This window comes from Podarcis filfolensis (genome assembly GCF_964270895.1).
Source record: "Podarcis filfolensis genome assembly, chromosome: 2".
NCBI lineage: Eukaryota > Metazoa > Chordata > Lepidosauria > Squamata > Lacertidae > Podarcis > Podarcis filfolensis.
The window spans coordinates 20,828,223-20,846,838 of record NC_139605.1 but is presented as its reverse complement, the minus strand read 5'-3'; the positions used below and the strand labels follow the sequence as shown (position 1 = coordinate 20,846,838).

Genomic DNA, 18,616 nt, shown 5'->3' with positions numbered 1-18,616 from the left:
CGGAGGAAATCCGCCATTACCGTTGCTGGCGCTGACCGGAAGTCCAGAAAGGGCTGAACTCCTCAATGCCTTCTTTGCCTCAGTCTTCTCCGATAAAGAAAACAATGCCCGACCTGAAGAATTTGGAGCAAATGATTCAGCAGAGGAAACACAGCCCAGAATAACTAAGAAGATAGTACAAGAATACTTGGCTAGTTTAGATGTATTCAAGTCTCCAGGGCCAGATGAACTGCATCCAAGAGTATTAAAAGAACTGGCAGATGTGATCTCAGAACCACTGGCAGTCATCTTTGAGAATTCCTGGAGAACAGGCGAAGTCCCGGCAGACTGGAGGAGGGCAAATGTCCCTATTTTCAAAAAGGGGAAAAGAGAGGACCCAAATAATTACCGCCCAGTCAGTCTGACATCAATACCAGGGAAGATTCTGGAGCAGATCATTAAGCAGTCTGTGAGCACCTAGAAAGGAATGCTGTGATCACCAATAGTCAGCATGGATTTCTGAAAAATAAGTCATGTCAGACTAACCTGATCTCGTTTTTTGACAGAATTACAAGCCTGGTAGATGAAGGGAACGCAGTGGATGTAGCCCACCTTGATTTCAGCAAGGCATTTGACAAGGTGCCCCATGATATTCTTGTAAAGAAGCTGGTAAAATGCGGTCTTGACTATGCTACCACTCAGTGGATTTGTAACTGGCTGACTGACCAAACCCAAAGGGTGCTCATCAATGGTTCCTCTTCATCCTGGAGAAGAGTGACTAGTGGGGTGCCACAGGGTTCTGTCTTGGGCCCGGTCTTATTCAACATCTTTATCAACGACTTGGATGATGGACTCAAGGGCATCCTGATCAAATTTGCAGATGACACCAAACTGGGAGGGGTGGCTAACACCCCAGAGGACAGGATCACACTTCAAAACGACCTTGACAGATTAGAGAACTGGGCCAAAACAAACAAGATGACTTTTAACAGGGAGAAATGTAAAGTATTGCACTTGGGCAAAAAAAAATGAGAGGCACAAATACAAGATGGGTGACACCTGGCTTGAGAGCAGTACATGTGAAAAGGATCTAGGAGTCTTGGTTGACCACAAACTTGACATGAGCCAACAGTGTGATGCGGCAGCTAAAAAAGCCAATGCAATTCTGGGCTGCATCAATAGGAGTATAGCATCTAGATCAAGGGAAGTAATAGTGCCACTGTATTCTGCTCTGGTCAGACCTCACCTGGAGTACTGTGTCCAGTTCTGGGCACCACAGTTCAAGAAGGACACAGACAAACTGGAACGTGTCCAGAGGAGGGCAACCAAAATGGTCAAAGGCCTGGAAACAATGCCTTATGAGGAACGGCTAAGGGAGCTGGGCATGTTTAGCCTGGAGAAGAGGAGGTTAAGGGGTGATATGATAGCCATGTTCAAATATATAAAAGGATGTCACATAGAGGAGGGAGAAAGGTTGTTTTCTGCTGCTCCAGAGAAGCGGACATGGAGCAATGGATCCAAACTACAAGAAAGAAGATTCCACCTAAACATTAGGAAGAACTTCCTGACAGTAAGAGCTGTTTGACAGTGGAATTTGCTGCCAAGGAGTGTGGTGGAGTCTCCTTCTTTGGAGGTCTTTAAGCAGAGGCTTGACAACCATATGTCAGGAGTGCTCTGATGGTGTTTCCTGCTTGGCAGGGGGTTGGACTCGATGGCCCTTGTGGTCTCTTCCAACTCTATGATTCTATGATTCTATGATTCTACTCTTTAAGCCTTGCTTCCAAAAACAAGATTAGCAGCTGTAGGGCTCTCCACTAACTGTTCTAAAATTTACGTATCTCGTCCCAGTCACATTGGGAGCTGGTAGCAGCAGGAGGTATCTACGTGTGGGCAAAGCCCCTTCTGCTTTCTCCACTTTTGGGTGGATTTCCAGGAAATGCTCTTCCAAGCAGCTGGTGCTGTTGCAACGCACAGCCTACAAGTCAGAAAAAAACAGCCCCTTTCAAAGCACCAAGTTGAGCCTCTTACTAATGGTTTCTTTTTCCACCTGTTTAGTAAACGGCTGCAACCAAAAGGCAACCGATAAATATTTTCAAAACACCACACTTTGAACAGATTGACTAGACACAAAAGGGGATAGAAACTCTTAAAAGTTTATTATTATTTTTAAAAAATGTTAAATATATTTCAAAAAAATATTATATAGCTGAGGGTTGGTTGTTGGGTTTTTTTTTTTGCTTTTCTGCTGAGATTCCTTCTTCCTGCACCCATTAAAAGGTGCAAGAGTCTTGTTAGCCTTTCAGGGCCGGTCCTACCATTAGGAAGGTGGCAATAATGGCAGCCTCCCCGGCAGTTTTTCCACAACTAATTCACCACCTCCCTAGTTCCAGTCAACTCTACCCCAAAATTGTCATTTTCCGAACAGCAAAGTATTTTTCTCTTTTTAAGGTAGATTTGTTGCACTAGGGCAATGAGGTAAATCGGTAACAGCTACAAGATGGTTGAGGAATTCAGTTTCACGAGTCAAAACTGTGGGAATGGTGCATCCAAAATACTATGCAAACGGTTAATGCTGTAGCACAGAATCATGTCATATACTGAGGCATTCCCCTTATTTGAGTTTTCAACTGTGAGCGAGTTTTAACCGTTAGATCAGCGAGTGTGAGGTGTTATGCTGTTGCCTGCCTCAGAGCCAGTCTGTAAATATTAGTCAGATAAAAATTCATGTAAATATGTTTCAGTAACATAAGTATTACACACTTCTCTTGTACATTCAATCTGACAAGAGCAAGTTGTTGTTGTTGTTTAGTCGTTTAGTCGTGTCCGACTCTTCATGACCCCATGGACCAGAGCACGCCAGGCACTTCTGTCTTCCACTGCCTCCCGCAGTTTGGTCAAACTCATGCTGGTAGCTTCGAGAACACTATCCAACCATCTTGTCCTCTGTCGTCCCCTTCTCCTTGTGCCCTCCATCTTTCCCAACATTAGGGTCTTTTCCAGGGAGTCTTCTCTTCTCATGAGGTGGCCAAAGTATTGGAGCCTCAGCTTCAGGATCTGTCCTTCCAGTGAGCACTCAGGGCTGATTTCCTTCAGAATGGATAGGTCTGATCTTCTTGCAGTCCATGGGACTCTCAAGAGTCTCCTCCAGCACCATAATTCAAAAGCATCAATTCTTCGGCAATCAGCCTTCTTTATGGTCCAGCTCTCACTTCCATACATCACTACTGGGAAAACCATAGCTTTAACTATACAGAACTTTGTTGGCAAGGTGATGTCTCTGCTTTTTTCTGCTTGCTCTCAGAGGCAGAGACAAGAGCAAGTACAGCCCATAAAAGTCATATGTTATTATTAAACTTTACAAGCAAGTGTTGTGTGGTTTTTCTAGGGGAAAAAGAACTATTAAAAGGGGGCAACTTCTGCACAACTCTTTAAAGTATAATAACCACACAGAGAGAGAGAGAGAAACTCCCAACACTGTTGGGAGAGAGTAGCTGTTGTGCTCAGGTCCGGGTGATGGACTTCTTGTGGTCATCTAGTTGACCACTGTGAGAACAGGATACTAACTAGACACCAGCCTCAGGCAGCAGGGCTCTTTTTATGTAAAGCTGTATTTAAAAAATGAATACACTCCACCATGTGGCGGAAGCAGAAAATGCAGAGAAAATGTGGTATCTGAACCCAGCAGACTGCTCTCATTTGCATGTTGGATAGAATCACACTTTATGGGGACGAAATAAACGTAGCACTATGGAGATCCTTCCATTGCCACTTGTGTAATGGAATGATTGCCTCTCTCCTTTGTCTGTATGCTTTTCTGGCGGGTGGGGTGTCTCTAGACTCCCCCACCAAGGTGGTTGTGGGGCAGAGCAGAAGGAAGTGGAAGCCCCATGGCGCTAGCAAAGGTCCTTGCACAGGCTTCCACTAGCGCAGGCATAGGCAAACTCAGCCCTCCAGATGTTTTGGGACTACAACTCCCATCATCCCTAGCTAACAGGACCAGTGGTCAGGGATAATGGGCATTGTAGTCCCAAAACATCTGGAGGGCCGAGTTTGCCTATGCCTGCGCTAGTGGGACCAGTTAGTTGAATCTGGCCCTATGTTTTACTGCTAACTGTTGGAATAAGTTAAGGAACAGAAGGTTGCCTGGGCTGTACTTTCTTGCCAGCTAGTTACCCTCAGTAACTGCTAGATGCTGGTTTTCCCCAAACACAAGTGGCCTCTGGAGAGCAGGGGTCAATATATGCAGTCAGGGAGAAGGATTCCCTTTCTCTTCGCAAACAGGGGAGAAGACTGGAGAGCTGAACTTTTTCTGCAGAATGCTTGAAAAGGGCAAATGGCATATTCTCACCTTTCCACCCTTTGGCTATTAGTGAATATACCAACGAAATTGGAATGGCAGGCGAAATTATTGGGTGATGTAGAATTGGCAAAAAATGACAGGGAGAATCAGGAATCAATCTGATCAAAGGTTCAAAAGAGAATGGGATAAATATAGATTATATTTAAAAGAACACTGTAATCACACGAAATCTTTGGCAGGCTTGGAATGACTCCTGCAAAGTTATATAAATTATGGATATTATGGATAAACATAAGGTAGATAATAAATAATATGCAGTTGATAAAGAAAACTTGGAACCCGTGACGGGGAGAGCCGAAGTCATTCTAGGTGGAAGGAATATTTTATGTATAGAAATGTTTTCTTTCATGTATGCTATTTGTTTTATTATACTGTTGACTGGTGATATTAAAATCAATTTAAAAGAAAAGGAAAGGACAAATAGTCAAGTCACCGGTGGCTGAAATCACACCTAGAAGGAGAAGTGTCAGGCTACCCGTAGGACCTAAGACTTGTCCAAGTACAGTGGTACCTTGGGTTAAGAACGTAATTCATTCTGGAGGTCTGTTCTTAACCTGAAACTGTTCTTAACCTGAAGCACCACTTTAGCTAATGGGGCCTCCTGCTGCTGCTGTGCTGCTGGAGCACGATTTCTGTTCTCATCCTGAAGCAAAGTTCTTAACCCGAGGTACTACTTCTGGGTTAGTGGAGACTGTAACCTGAAGCATATGTATGTAAGCCAAGGTACCACTGTAATTTGCATTGGCTTAGAGCTGCAGAGCCACAGTAGCCTCTCTGCTGCCACCTGCTGGAGTTTGCTCTTGCAACGCACCAACTGTTGCCACTGCAGCCTCTCTGCTGTCACCTGCCTGGGGTTACATTTATGTATACTTCAAATCACTCAGAGAGCTACCAATTTATCCTGATCTGCCACCTGCTACCTATGTTAGAGAGAGAGAAAGAAAGAAAGGGTGCAAATGAGTGACAATTCAAAGTAAGCTTGATAAGGGAAGTGCAGCAGGTAGCCAAGAGCTCAGAAACAAGGCTGTGGTACCAGCTCAGTGTTAACGCAAACTGATGTCTTAAAAAGTAGCTTTCAAACTTCCAGACTTTTCATGGATTTGTCAGCTGAGGATCTTCTGCAGGAGATTCCAGGGCAAATCCTACTGTCTTAGTTAGTGGAGGGGGGCCTGCCAGGCTCACAAGTGTAACTATAGTTTGCATAAACTAACCCCATGCTCTGGAATACACTACACTCTCCTGAGACGAAGCAATGAAGATGGTGGATCAGCCTTTTAAATGGTGGGTAGCACACATCAAAAGCACATGGCTTTCTCCCTAAGGATCATGGGAACTGTAGTTTACACCTCACAGAACTATAATTCCCAGTATCCTGAGCAAAATGCGGTTCCCAGGATTCCTGGGGGGAGGAAGTAATAATAATAATTTTATTTATACCCCACCAATCTGGCTAGGTGTAATAATACATCAAACATTAAAAACTTCCTGATACAGGGCTGCCTTCTGTTCCCAATGAGTATTGCCTATTATTGCACCCAGGGCACATACAGTGTTACCTTGGTTTACGAACTTAATCCATTCCAGAAGTCCGTTCTTAAACCAAAGTGTTCTTAAACCAAGGCATACTTTCCCACAGCAGCGGAGGACTCAATTTACAAATGGAACATACTCAATAGGAAGCAAAACATGTTCTGCTTCCAAGGTTCCCAAACTGAAACACCTACTTCAGGGTTTGCAGCGTTCTTAATCCAAGTTGTTCATAAACTAAGCTGTTCTTAAATCAAGGAACCACTGTATTCCCAAAGGGCCTTTAAGACAGTTAACAGGTTCTGTTGAGGTCTGGATCAAATTAAACCTTTTCAATGAGCTGCAGAAGTACAGTGTGGATATTATAATGTTCTGGGTTGCTGGGGAAGTATCTAGGGTGAGATCTGGGGGAACAGGCATAGGATACAGTTCTTTGCATGCATTCTTGGGAGAGGGGTTGACAACATCTTTCCTAACAGCCCCTGTTGCTGTGCCAGTAAAGGCAGCTTGATCTGCAGGTATTAAGAACATAGGAAGCCACCTTATACCAAGCCAGACCATCTAGTTCAGTGTCGTATAAACCAGTGGTAGCCAACATTGTGTGCGCTCCAGATGTTGCTGGATTAAAACTCCCATCAATCCTAGCCAGCCAATGGCTCAGAATGATGGGTGTTGTAGTCCAGCAACAGGAAGAAGAAGAAGAAGAAGAAGAAGAAGAAGAAGAAGAAGAAGAGGAGGAGTTTGGATTTGATATCCCGCCTTTCACTCCCTTTAAGGAGTCTCAAAGTGGCTAACATTCTCCTTTCCCTTCCTCCCCCACAACAAACACTCTGTGAGGTGAGTGGGGCTGAGAGACTTCAGAGAAGTGTGACTAGCCCAAGGTCACCCAGCAGCTGCATGTGGAGGAGCGGAGACGCGAACCCGGTTCCCCAGATTACGAGACTACCGCTCTTAACCACTACACCACACTGACACTGGAAGGCACCAAGTTGGCCTACCGTGACTGGTAGTGGCTCTCTAGATTTTCAGACACAGAGTTCTTCTAGCCCAGGGATCAGCAAACTTTTTCAGCAGGGGGCCGGTCCACTGTCCCTCAGACCTTGTGGGGGGTCGGACTATATTTTGAAAAAAATATATATAAATGAATTCCTATGCCCCACAAATAACCCAGAGATGCATTTTAAATAAAAGCACATATTCTACTCATGTAAAAACACAAGGCAGGCCCCACAAATAACCTAGAGATGCATTTTAAATAAAAGGACACTTCTACTCATGTAAAAAACATGCTGATTCCAGTACTGTCTGTGGGCTGGATTGAGAAGGCGACTGGACTGGATCCAGCCCCTGAGCCTTAGTTTGCCTACCCATGTAGCTCTATCTGGGACCTTCGGCACATGAAACAGATCCTTAGCCATTGAGCTGGCCATCCCCATTCCCCTCCCACGCAACTCAAATAAAGATGCATAAATTTCAGGGATCTATCTATCATATATATATGTATATTCCTTTTCTTCAGCCAAGAGTCTCCCAGAGCAGCTTGTTGTTGTTTAGTCGTTTAGTCATGTCCGACTCTTCGTGACCCCATGGACCAGAGCATGCCAGGCACTTCTGTCCTCCATTGTCTCCCGCAGTTTGGTCAGACTCATGTTTGTAGCTTCGAGAACACTGTCCAACCATCTTGTCCTCTGTCGTCCCCTTCTCCTTGTGCCCTCCATCTTTCCCAACATCAGGGTCTTTTCCAGGGAGTCTTCTCTTCTCATGAGGTGGCCAAAGTATTGGAGCCTCAGCTTCAGGATCTGCCCTTCCAGTGAGCACTCAGGGCTGATTTCCTTCAGAATGGATACGTTTGATCTTCTTGCAGTCCATGGGACTCTCAAGTGTCTCCTCCAGCACCATAATTCAAAAGCATCAATTCTTCGGCTATCAGCCTTCTTTATGGTCCAGCTCTCACTTCCATACATGACTACTGGGAAAACCATAGCTTTAACTATACGGACCTTTGTTGGCAAGGTGATGTCTCTACCCAGAGCAGCTTACAAATCACTAAAACGGAAAGTGGCAGAGGTGGGAATTCAGAACTGGTGACTCTCCCATGTTTGCAATTCGTGGAGGATGAGACCAATTTATCACGAGGAAAAATTGGGAGAGAGTGGAGAAAGCGCCCTCCTCCTCAACCACCCGCGTCAATAGTTCAGGCCGCGGACACCCCGCACAATGGCTCGTTCCCGCCTTTAGTTTTTTTAAATCCCCTGAGGGGCGCTCCTACGTCACGGACGCTCGGCCCCGCCCCCGCCCCCTTCTTCCCCGGCGGCGGAAGTGACGCCAGGCCGGAGGCCGGGGCTTCCGGTGCGCAGGCCACAGTGGCCCGGCTACCAATGGAGGAGCCCGAGGGGAGGTGATTTTCCTTCTTCTTCTTTTGCTTCTCCTCCCCATTTCCCTCTCCCTCCCCGGCTCTCTTCCGGCGGCCCCCCCCCCGCCTCGCTCGCTGCCGCTGCGGGAGCTGCTTTCCCCCGAGTCCGCGGCCGCTGCGGCCTCTACGCCGCCCTCCCCTCACTCTGGGTGAGCGCAGAGGAGGAGGAGGAGGAGGGGGGGTGAGCCGGGCCTTGTTTACATGGAAGGGGAGGGCGAACGGGGGGAGGTTCCGCCTTCCTTTGGGCGGGGGGGGGGCTGAGGGTGAGTTTCAGGGCTTGGGGTGCGGGGTTTTTTGGGGGGGGTCCTTTCCCGTTAGACCCACAAGGGGTGCAGAGTGCACGGGAAGCAGCGAGGGGGTCCCGGCGCTCGCCCCACTGCCACAGGCAGGCGGGTGGGTGGGGGGCAGTGTTGTGGGCGAAACCTTCTCTCCCCCCGCCCCCGCCTTTGGGACCAGCCCACTTGGCCCTGCCAGCTTCATCATATTTTAATGTTGTATTTTAATCTTGTTTTTAAGTTGTATTCCTTCTACTTGTGTTTATTATTGCTTGTTAGCCGCCCTGAGCCCGGCCTTGGCTGAGGGGGGGGCGGGGTATAAATAAAAATTATTATTATTATTATCCAAAGAATGTAGGCTATGCGCTCGGGCGCTTCCTGAGCCTCCCTGGAGAAAGGGAAAATGGGGAGGGGAATGGTGGGAGAGGTCCGTTGTAGGTTATTGGTGCTGGAGCTGCCTCTTTGTCCATGCTCTGTGTTCCTTCCCACCACCACCACTCGCATGCGAAATGATTCCCCACCCCATCCCCCGCACCTGCCTCGGCATCATAGTGGCTGCTCTAGCATTAGGTATTTCTGCAAGTGGGTGCTAAACGTTTTAAGTTGGCCTCCCTCAACCTACCGTCGTCACCCACGTGTGTCCAAAACATCTGGGATGGCACCAGGCCGGAGTAGGCTGAAGCTTAAGTAGTGCCACCTGCGTGTGAGTCCGCGTACAGGTTGTGCAAATACAGTGGTACCTCGGGTTAAGAACTTAATTCGTTCCGGAGGTCCGTTCTTAACCTGAAGCTGTTCTTAACCTGAAGCACCACTTTAGCTAAGGGGGCCTCCTGCTGCTGCCACGCCGCCGGAGCACAATTTCTGTTCTCATCCTGAAGCAAAGTTCTTAACCCGAGGTACTATTTCAGGGTTAGCGGAGTGTGTAACCTGAAGCGTATGTAACCTGAAACGTATGTAAACCGTGGTACCACTGTAATACCTTTTGGAAGGAAGCAAAATATGTGTATTGCGGAAGACATACAGTCTACATTTAACTGTCCATAAGATGGGGAAGGGTATCACCACAGAGTATTTAGCAGTGGAGGGGGGTCTGTGCGGAAATGTATTTAACTTTTACGTTTTGTATGTACAGGTAGCATTTGCGGTGTGGTACAGAAGGCACTTCTAAGTGGAAGCTTTTGGCTAGGCAGGTTTGAATGTGTGAGCTTTGCTTCTTGAGCATAGTTAACTGCCATACAGACGGCTTTGTCATCTTCACTAAGTCTGTGGTCCCAGCCACATTTGCATAATTTGCTGAGACTTGGGTAGTTAAGGGATAGGTTGCTACGGAGCAAGCCGCTTTGCTTTTGTTCTGTTAGGTGGTCCCTGTTCTGAAAGGAATACTCTTGATTTAGTGAGGAGTTATATTACGGGGGGGGGGGGTGAATCTGTGGGTTTCCAGGTGTTACTGGTCTGCCACTCCCATAATCCCTGGCCATTGGCCATGCTGGCTGGAAATGATGGCAGCTGAAGTCCAACATCATTTGGAGAGTCACAGGTTCACTGTTTCTTCTCAAGAGTCATGTAATTATTTGCTTCTGGTTGAAAATTTCCCTTGTGCGTGGATATTACTTAAAGTAGCTTTGGACTAAGGCTCGTAATTGTAGCAAATTATTTCTGGATCTATATAGCATTAATGGGTAGTTCCGTCTCCTGAAGGCATTGTATAATCTTCTTTTAAAACTGGGCATTTCATACTGTAGATAAGTGCTCAACACAAATTTTGTACATTCTCCATGACACATTGAACTGATCTTGCATGTCAAAGCTGTGTCAAAACATCCAAAGGATCAGTCACCTTTCAAAAAATGAAGTTTCTCTGTAGTTGTTTCACTATGCGAGTCAAGTTGTTGTAGCAAAATAATTGCAATAGTTTTAATGTCCTAATCCGGCATACCTAGGTTTGGGAACAGATGTTGAACCACTGTTACCAATGTGGGGAATAATAATAATAGAATTCCTTGGTTCAATTCATGTCACACTACAGTTTGCCTAAGACAACTGAATCTAGTACAGAGTTAATCAGTTCCTAGCGGCTACTGTTGACAGTAATGAAAACAAACAGGTGCAGGACAAGAGACTGATTTGGAGCAGGGGGAAGTGTCCGATCCCAGAATTCAGATGTGAATGTATTGGGCATCCTTCTCCAACCTGGTGCCCTCCAGATGTTTAGTATTACATCAGGTTGGAGAATGCTGGTACAGGCTACCCCTGATTTGTGTGGGAGTTGTGTTCCTGGCCCCAGTGTGCATCAGGGGAGTGCACATAAGCCTGTTCTGCCCTCTTCTGGGTCCAAAATGACCCATGTGCCAGTGGTGACACATCAACTGAATGTGTGCTAAATAATTGCCACCTGTATTGGGCACCTGTGTCCCCTTACACTGTGTTGACTGTCTCTCATGTAAATAAACATTGGCTGTAATTTTTAGTAGAATCCTGTGGAATCTACAAAATATGTAGAATCCTGGAAATTGACCAATTAATTCTTATTTTATTTATTTAAGACATTTATTCACTTCCCTTTAGCCACAAAGGCTCTTAGAGCAACTGACTTAGCCAATGATAAGATGATGTCTTCCCTAAGGCTTGTAATCTAAAAAGACATGGCATATGAGGAAAAAAGAATGTGAGAGAGCAGGGAAAGCAAACTCAAGCACAAGTTCTTATAATGCACTTACATGGTTCTGTCTGTGAAGATTCTGGTTGTCCAGGAGAGCAGCAACTTCTTGCCTATGCCAGCTGTCTTGCCCTTGATAAAGAGAAGTCCTTCCCCAGGAAGCACTCTTCCCCACCCAGCTCAGATGTGGGAGCAGAGAAGGCGACAGTGTCCAGGCCAAAAGATATGGATGGCACACAGTTCCTCAAGCAGCTGACTTAATAGCATTGGAATCCTCACATGAGAGGGCTTGATGGAACCACCTCCTCTCTTGCCAAAGGCGGTGGCAGTTCTGGCTGTCTTGGCCTCAACAAACAACAACCCCACCTTGGCAGTAGCTGTCTCCCAGATCAGATTTGGAAGCAGAGCAGCAGGTGACAGTCTCCAGGCCAAGAGGATGGAGGCTGTTACTGCCACACCATTCCAAAGACTACAAAGACAATGTGGTTGCTGTAGTCGTGTATGGGTAACACTTTGCAGTACTTCAGTCATCTTAAATGTTTTACCATTCCGAGGATAAGGGCACTATATGAACTAAAGAGTGTGGCATAATGAGTTTTTATACAACAGAATTTTATTCACTAACAAAGGATTGAAAGAGGCTTGGATTCTGAAGGGAGAAAGCATCCAAATATTCTTTTACTAGAAAATGAGGATTGTTGAGGATTGTATTAAATACTTGTTCTCCCATGTAATTGACCTTCCCACATAATGTTTCCATGTTTACTAGTTCCTCTGGCAATTGCTCTAATTTTTTTCAGAGTGCCTGCCTCTGAAAATCATATGTAAGTTGGCCTTTTTAGTAGTGTGTTAAAATTTCAGCTCTAGTATTGCCGTTGTTGTATGCTCTTGACAAAAAAAAAAATCAATATTCTACGACAGCATGAAGCCTGAATAGAAATTTCTCTCATGTTTCCCCTTTATATTCCATAAGTTTATACCAGGGGTGGCCCACTCCCAAGAGACTGTGATCTACTCACAGGATTAAAAACTGGCAGTGATCAGGGTGAAGTTGTTGAGCTTTTTTTTTAGGGAGGAAGAAAGCCCCGTGTCTTGTGTTTTTTGGAAAAAGAGGAACAGCCACTTGCCAACAGATTGCTTGGGAGTACAGTGGTACCTCGGGTTACATACGCTTCAGGTTACAAACTCCACTAACCCAGAAATGGTACCTCGGGTTAAGAATTTTGCTTCAGGATGAGAACAGAAATCGTGCTCCGGCGGCGTGGTGGCAGCAGGAAGCCCATTAGCTAAAGTGGTGCTTCAGGTTAAGAACAGTTTCAGGTTAAGAACGGACCTCCAGAATGAATTAAGTTCTTAACCCAAGGTACCACTGTATATTCTTTCTGTGGCTCCCCTCTGGGGAAATGTGCTCCAAGCCTCAGAAGCCCAGTTATGTCCCCCCATGCCTGTGGAGCTGGCAGCCCCTCACCCATTTTCAAACACTTCCCCTTGTGGAGTGTTCCCTCAGCCTCCCCATCTCTCCTCACCCTTGGCCAGCGCCAGGGGCACCATCTGTCTGGGGACCTTGTAGCCAGGACTGCTGCAACAAACAGCCACGCCAGCCTTTGGAAGGCAGAGATGTGAGAGGGCATCAGACCGTCATCCCTGACCATCATTCAAGGCACCCCAGGGTGCCACAGCACACTGGTTGAAAACCACTGCCGTAACCAATGATTGCGAGTGATACTAAAACCTAGTAATTCTCCATTTTCTTCTGCTTTCTGACAAATATCTACTGCCACAGAGAAAGAGTAATGTATGCGCTTGATGTAATGCTGTTCTATGTGTAGTTCTAACCTATGTGTAGTTCTTTAGCCTTAAACCACGGGTGGGGAACTAGCAGTGGGTAGAACAACAAGTGCAAATGTTAGGTCTGTAGGCCATGCTCTCCCTCTGCCTGGGGAGAGTCCTGAGGACCAGATAGGGAGGCCTGGAGGGCTGCATTCGTTCCCTGAGCCTGAGGTTCCCCACCCCTGCCTTTAAACAGAACTAGTTATTCCTTAAAGGCTAGGTGAGAAACATATCTGTGCTTTTAAAAAGGAATCTTGTAGAGCTGGGGAAAGTTCAGAAGAGGACAACCAAGATCAAGGGGCTGGAGCTACTCTACTATAATGAAAGGTTACATACAACCTTTGGGGCTCCTTTAGGAATAAGGTGTACAAATCAGACACAATGTGTAGTCTTTCCCCCTCTTTCATTATGCTAGAGTCCCCAGATTAATCTCGCCAGCGAAATGGTGGAAGATTCCAGGCAGGCAAAAGGAAGAACGGCATCACGCCGCGCAGTTGAACTGTGGAATCGGCTGCCACAAGATGTAGTGAAATGGGGAAAGCTTTAAAGGGGGATTAAACAAATTTATGGACGACGAGGCTATCTGTGGCTACTAAGGATGATGGCAGTGCACTGCCTCCAGTCTTGAAGGCAGTACAGTGGCACCTCGGGTTAAGTACTTAATTCGTTCCAGAGGTCCGTTCTTAACCTGAAACTGTTCCTAACCTGAAGCACTACTTTAGCTAATGGGGCCTCTTGCTGCCGCCACTGCCGCCGGAGCACGATTTCTGTTCTCATCCTGAAACGAAGTTCTTAACCTGAGGTACTATTTCTGGGTTAGCAGAGTCTGTAGCCTGAAGCGTATGTAACCCGAGGTACCACTGTATGCCTTTGAACACCATTTGCTGGGGTCACAGGCAGTGGAGTGCTTTTGCACTAATGTGCTGCCTATGAGCTTCCCATAGGTGCCTGGCTGGTCATGCTGAGAACAAAGCTAGGCTAGGTGGGCCTTTTGACCTCATCCTCCAAGGCTGTTCTTAGGTCGTTATAGGGTATGTATGTGGACTTTTCCCTCTCCACCTTTCTCACATGGAGTAAGTCCACAGTTTTATTCCTAGGTAGGTAATATGAGGATAACCCCATAGGGCATGGGTAGGCAAACTAAGTCCCGGGGGCCAGATGCGGCCCAATCGCCTTCTAAATCCGGCCCACAGATGGTCCAGGAATCAGTGTGTTTTTACATGAGTAGAATGTGTCCTTTTATTTAAAATGCATCTCTGGGTTATTTGTGGGGCATAGGAATTTGTTCATATTTTTTTTCAAAATATAGTCCAGCCCCCCCTCCCCCAAGGTCTGAGGGACAGTGGACTGGCCCCCTGCTGAAAAAGTTTGCTGACCCCTGCCATAGGGAATTGATTAATTGTGGTTGTAATAATGGGATGGAAAAGAGAAGGAACTTGGATGAGTGGGAGTGAGGAAGGGGACTGATAATCTCCTTAGTACTGTTTGCAAGGTGGCACGGGTGGCGCTGAGGGTAAAACCTCAGCGCCTAAGACTTGCCGATCGCATGGTCGGTGGTTCGAATCCCCGCAGCGGGGTGAGCTCCCGTCGTTCGGTCCCAGCTCCTGCCCATCTAGCAGTTCGAAAGCACCCTTAAGTGCAAGTAGATAAATAGGTACCGCTTTATAGCGGGAAGGTAAACGGCGTTCCGTGTGCTACTCTGGTGCCGGTTCGCCAGAGCAGCTTCGTCATGCTGGCCGCGTGACCCAGAAGTGTCTGCGGACAGCGCTGGCTCCCGGCCTCTAGAGTGAGATGAGCGCACAACCCTAGAGTCTGTCAAGACTGGCCCGTGGGCAGGGGTACCTTTACCCTTTTTACTGTTTGCAAGACAGATATAAAGGATTTGGCTGTGGCACATTTTGAGGGTACTTGAACAAATTTGTGGTCATTTAGCATTTATCTTTTGATCTTCATTCTCTTAAGCTGAAGGAAGCTGGCTGAGCTCAGGACAGGGCAAATCAAATGCATGTTGGAGTGACCGCAATACCTACCTAACATACTATAAAATTAAGGGATGGGACATACTATGAGTTAACTGAGATTTTTCTCCCCGTGATTTGCATTCTGGAATTTTATAGCTATATTTCTCACAGTTACTGGCTAATTTACAGTTGTGAATCATTAAAATAGAAGTGCAGGTTCTAATGTGTGTGTGATGGACTAGCTTTTATTTAGGCAAATATAATAGAATATTACTGCCTTGTATAGGAAAGTCCCTGCTATGGTTTTATAGTCAGATGGGTGCATTATGTTATCCAGTGTAACTTGTTAAGTTGCCTTGAGGATTATTGGGGATCAGAAGCCAAGAAGTAATATGGAGTTTAGAGAGTCTCTGGAAGCAATCATAAGGACATTTTCCTGATCTAATTGAAATAGCTGGTATTTATTTCCAAGTAAACATGCATAGAATCAGATTGTGTTTGATATTTGACTGTGTTTTCCTGCAGCTAAACGGTTTTTTTTTTATGGATGTAAACCAACTCTGAGACTGGAGCTGAGTGTATACTCCACTAGACCAGTCTGAGAGAAGTGTAGTACTTAATTCTGGCCTATTTTATGCACCTTAATCAGTAATTCTGATTTACTTATTGTGTTGATCAGAAGATGTCAGTTTCAGCTTGCTAAAGCCATGATTTGCTCATTTTGCTGATGAGCTCTTTAGAGAATGCCTCTAGTCATGGTTGCTAGCAGTAATCAAATGTAAATAGACAAGTAAGTAAGTAAGTAAGTAAGTAAATATAGGTGTAGATAGAATGCTGCCTTTAGCTATTCTGATATCTCCTAAGGATTAGTGTGCTTTTAAATAGATAATATTAGGGGCTAAGCCTGGGTCTGCATTAGTTGCTTTGCTAATAATTTCCTGCCTTCTGAGCTTGGAATATTTGATGTGTTAATGTGATAACTTTTGGTGTGCTTATCTTTCAGTTCTTGGGCAAGAGGCAGGCATATCTCTCCATTTCACCATTCAGCTATTAATTCAGCCCGCTTGCTTTTCAGCTGTGAAGCAAGGGGATGGTGACACTTTAAAAGGTCATGGGAACCTGAGTTATGCACTGTCACTGCTTCTGCGTAGAATTTAGTACCATTAGTTATATAGAGGTGCAATTTTTGCCAAGAAGGTTATCATCCTGATGAGGCAAGTAAATGGCAGGTGCGAAAGTTTGGGGAGGGTAACCTGGTAGCAGGCAGTCTGAAAAGGGGTGGTACTTCAGAGAGGCCTTTGCAGAAAAGTGACCTTTGGAAGCAGGTGGTAGAGAACTGTACAGAACACCATGGAGAGGAGATGCAAAGAAAGTAAAAATGAATTTTATTTGAACAATTGTGAGATATTGGAATCCTTACGTATAGCAATATAGAAAGGTGGTATACAAATTAAAAGTGACATTTAAAAAATGAAAAATAAATCCTGGATCCAGCCCTGTGGTCAGATCCAGTTTCCCAGTGCTGCATCAAACTGAAGTTCAGGCCATTAGGGATAGGGGTGTAACCAGTCAACTTGGAAGCATGTAGACAACCTGTCCTGGGTAGAATTGCCTTCCTCCTAAAGTACAAGCCATCTTTGACAGGTTGCCTTATCTCCTCTCAAGTAGGCATCAACAGGTTTTCAGCTTGGAGGAGCTCCTTGGAGTCTGCGTTTCTACTTGATGCACACTGGGCAGCTGTCGTCAGGAGCTCCTTATTCAGCTACACCAGTTCTGCCCCCTAGGAAGAGCCAGCCTGACACACTGTAATGCACTTGACACAGCGCTGTCTTTGAAGTCTGTTGAGGAACTTCAACCACTCCAGCATGCAGTGGCTAGTTTGTTAACGAGATTGGGCTAAACGTGCCATATTGCACTGATCGTCAGTGAGCTGCACCACTTATTTTTGAAGCACTACTCAAAGTGTTAAGGGACGCGGGTGGCGCTGTGGGTTAAACCACAGAGCCTAGGACTTGCCGATCAGAAGGTCTGCGGTTCGAATCCCCGCGACGGGGTGAGCTCCCGTTGCTCGGTCCCTGCTCCTGCCAACCTAGCAGTTTGAAAGCACATCAAAGTGCAAGCAGATAAATAGGTACCGCTCTGGCGGGAAGGTAAATGGCGTTTCCGTGCGCTGCTCTGGTTCGCCAGAAGCGGCTTAGTCATGCTGGCCACATGACCTAGAAGCTGTACGCTGGCTCCCTTGGCCAATAAAGCGAGATGAGCGCCGCAACCCCAGAGTCATGTGCGACTGGACCTAATGGTCAGGGGTCCCTTTACCTTTACTCAAAGTGTTAATTTTGATCCATAATGTTATGCGTACTTGGCCTGAAGGAATGCTTTCTCCGTTGTGTTCTCGCCCCATTTTTGCAGATCTTTCGATGAGAGACAGTCAGACGCATGACCCCCACTGTGCCTCTGGGCAGCCCTCTCCACTCCTTTAGAAGGATCATAAGTGGAGTTAGGTTTAGAAGACCTTTAGAAGGACTTTTTGTCCTTTGTGAAATAATTTAATGAGAGCTGAAATACTGGAAACCCACAACACTTCTAGGTGGGCAATTTGAATGTCTGCTGTTAAGATTTGTTATGTTTTGATTATTTTAAATTGGGCTGTTTGCATCTGTATGGTGTAGTGTACAGTTTTTAGTTTTCGTAAGCTGATTTTCTCTCTCTGTTAGAAAACAAGGTACAGACTGAAACAAATACAAATTAGCACAATTAAAACAGAAGATGGATATATTTCTGTGGCACTTTTCAGAGTACAAAGTCTGTTGCAGTTCTTTTCCCACTCAGATTTGCAGCAGCTGGAGCCCTGTGAGGTAGACTGAATAGGGGGAGTGAGGCATGGAGCAGGAATCTGAACATGACTCCTGAAGCGACCTGGGCATAGGAATAATAATCATTCAGCGTCTTACAAAAAAAGTGGTCTGCCTTCATTGTCTATGAACATCGCTACTTACTATTTTAACTTTCTTGAATTCCCGCCCTGCCCCCCCCCCCATATGAATTCTGTTGTTCTTGTCTGGCTATTTGCAGGCATTTTGTGGGCATTAAACTTACTCATATATTTTCCTTTCCCCCCCCCCCCTTCCCCTGCCCCAAATTTAGGAGCCAGAGAAGTCAAATGAAGTCAAAAGAGCGATAAGAGTTGTTGAAAAAGAAAAAGGACGTTACTCTCCTGCTCCGCAGTTTGGCTGAGCACTAAGATGTCTGTGGACATGAACAGCCAGGGCTCTGACAGCAACGAAGAGGACTATGATCCAAACTGTGATGAGGAGGAAGAGGATGAAGAACCTGGGGACATTGAGGATTACTATGAGGGGGTGGCAAATGACGTGGAGCAACAGGGAGCAGATGCCTTTGACCCTGAGGAATATCAGTTTACCTGCCTGACTTACAAGGAATCGGAGAGTACCCTGAATGAGCACATGGTCAGCTTGGCCTCTGCATTAAAGGTGAGCAGCACTGTGGCATGCGATGAAGGGGCACCTTTAAGGCTGCAAAACGGACAAGGAAAACTTGAACCGCTTGGTCTGCCATCAGAGCTGTAAGTGAAAAATGACCAAAACTGCTGTGGAT

The 18,616-nt window shown here is 46.0% G+C and overlaps 1 protein-coding gene across 5 annotated transcripts in view; it reads left to right on the top strand.

Moving 5' to 3' along the window:
- Positions 1-8,170: 8,170 nt before the first annotated feature.
- The window catches only part of ARIH2 (ariadne RBR E3 ubiquitin protein ligase 2), a 37,724-nt gene continuing 27,278 nt past the window's right edge, over positions 8,171-18,616 (top strand). Inside the window, exons 1-2 of one of the 5 annotated variants that reach the window (XM_083601802.1) lie at positions 8,171-8,264; positions 18,146-18,492. In XM_083601802.1, coding sequence (XP_083457928.1) covers positions 18,244-18,492 — 249 coding nt within the window. In that variant the 5' untranslated portion in view covers positions 8,171-8,264; positions 18,146-18,243. Of the gene's footprint in view, positions 8,429-17,410; positions 17,589-18,145; positions 18,585-18,616 lie in introns of those variants that run through there. The other 4 variants (XM_083601803.1, XM_083601806.1, XM_083601805.1 and 1 more) reach the window with 4 other exon arrangements.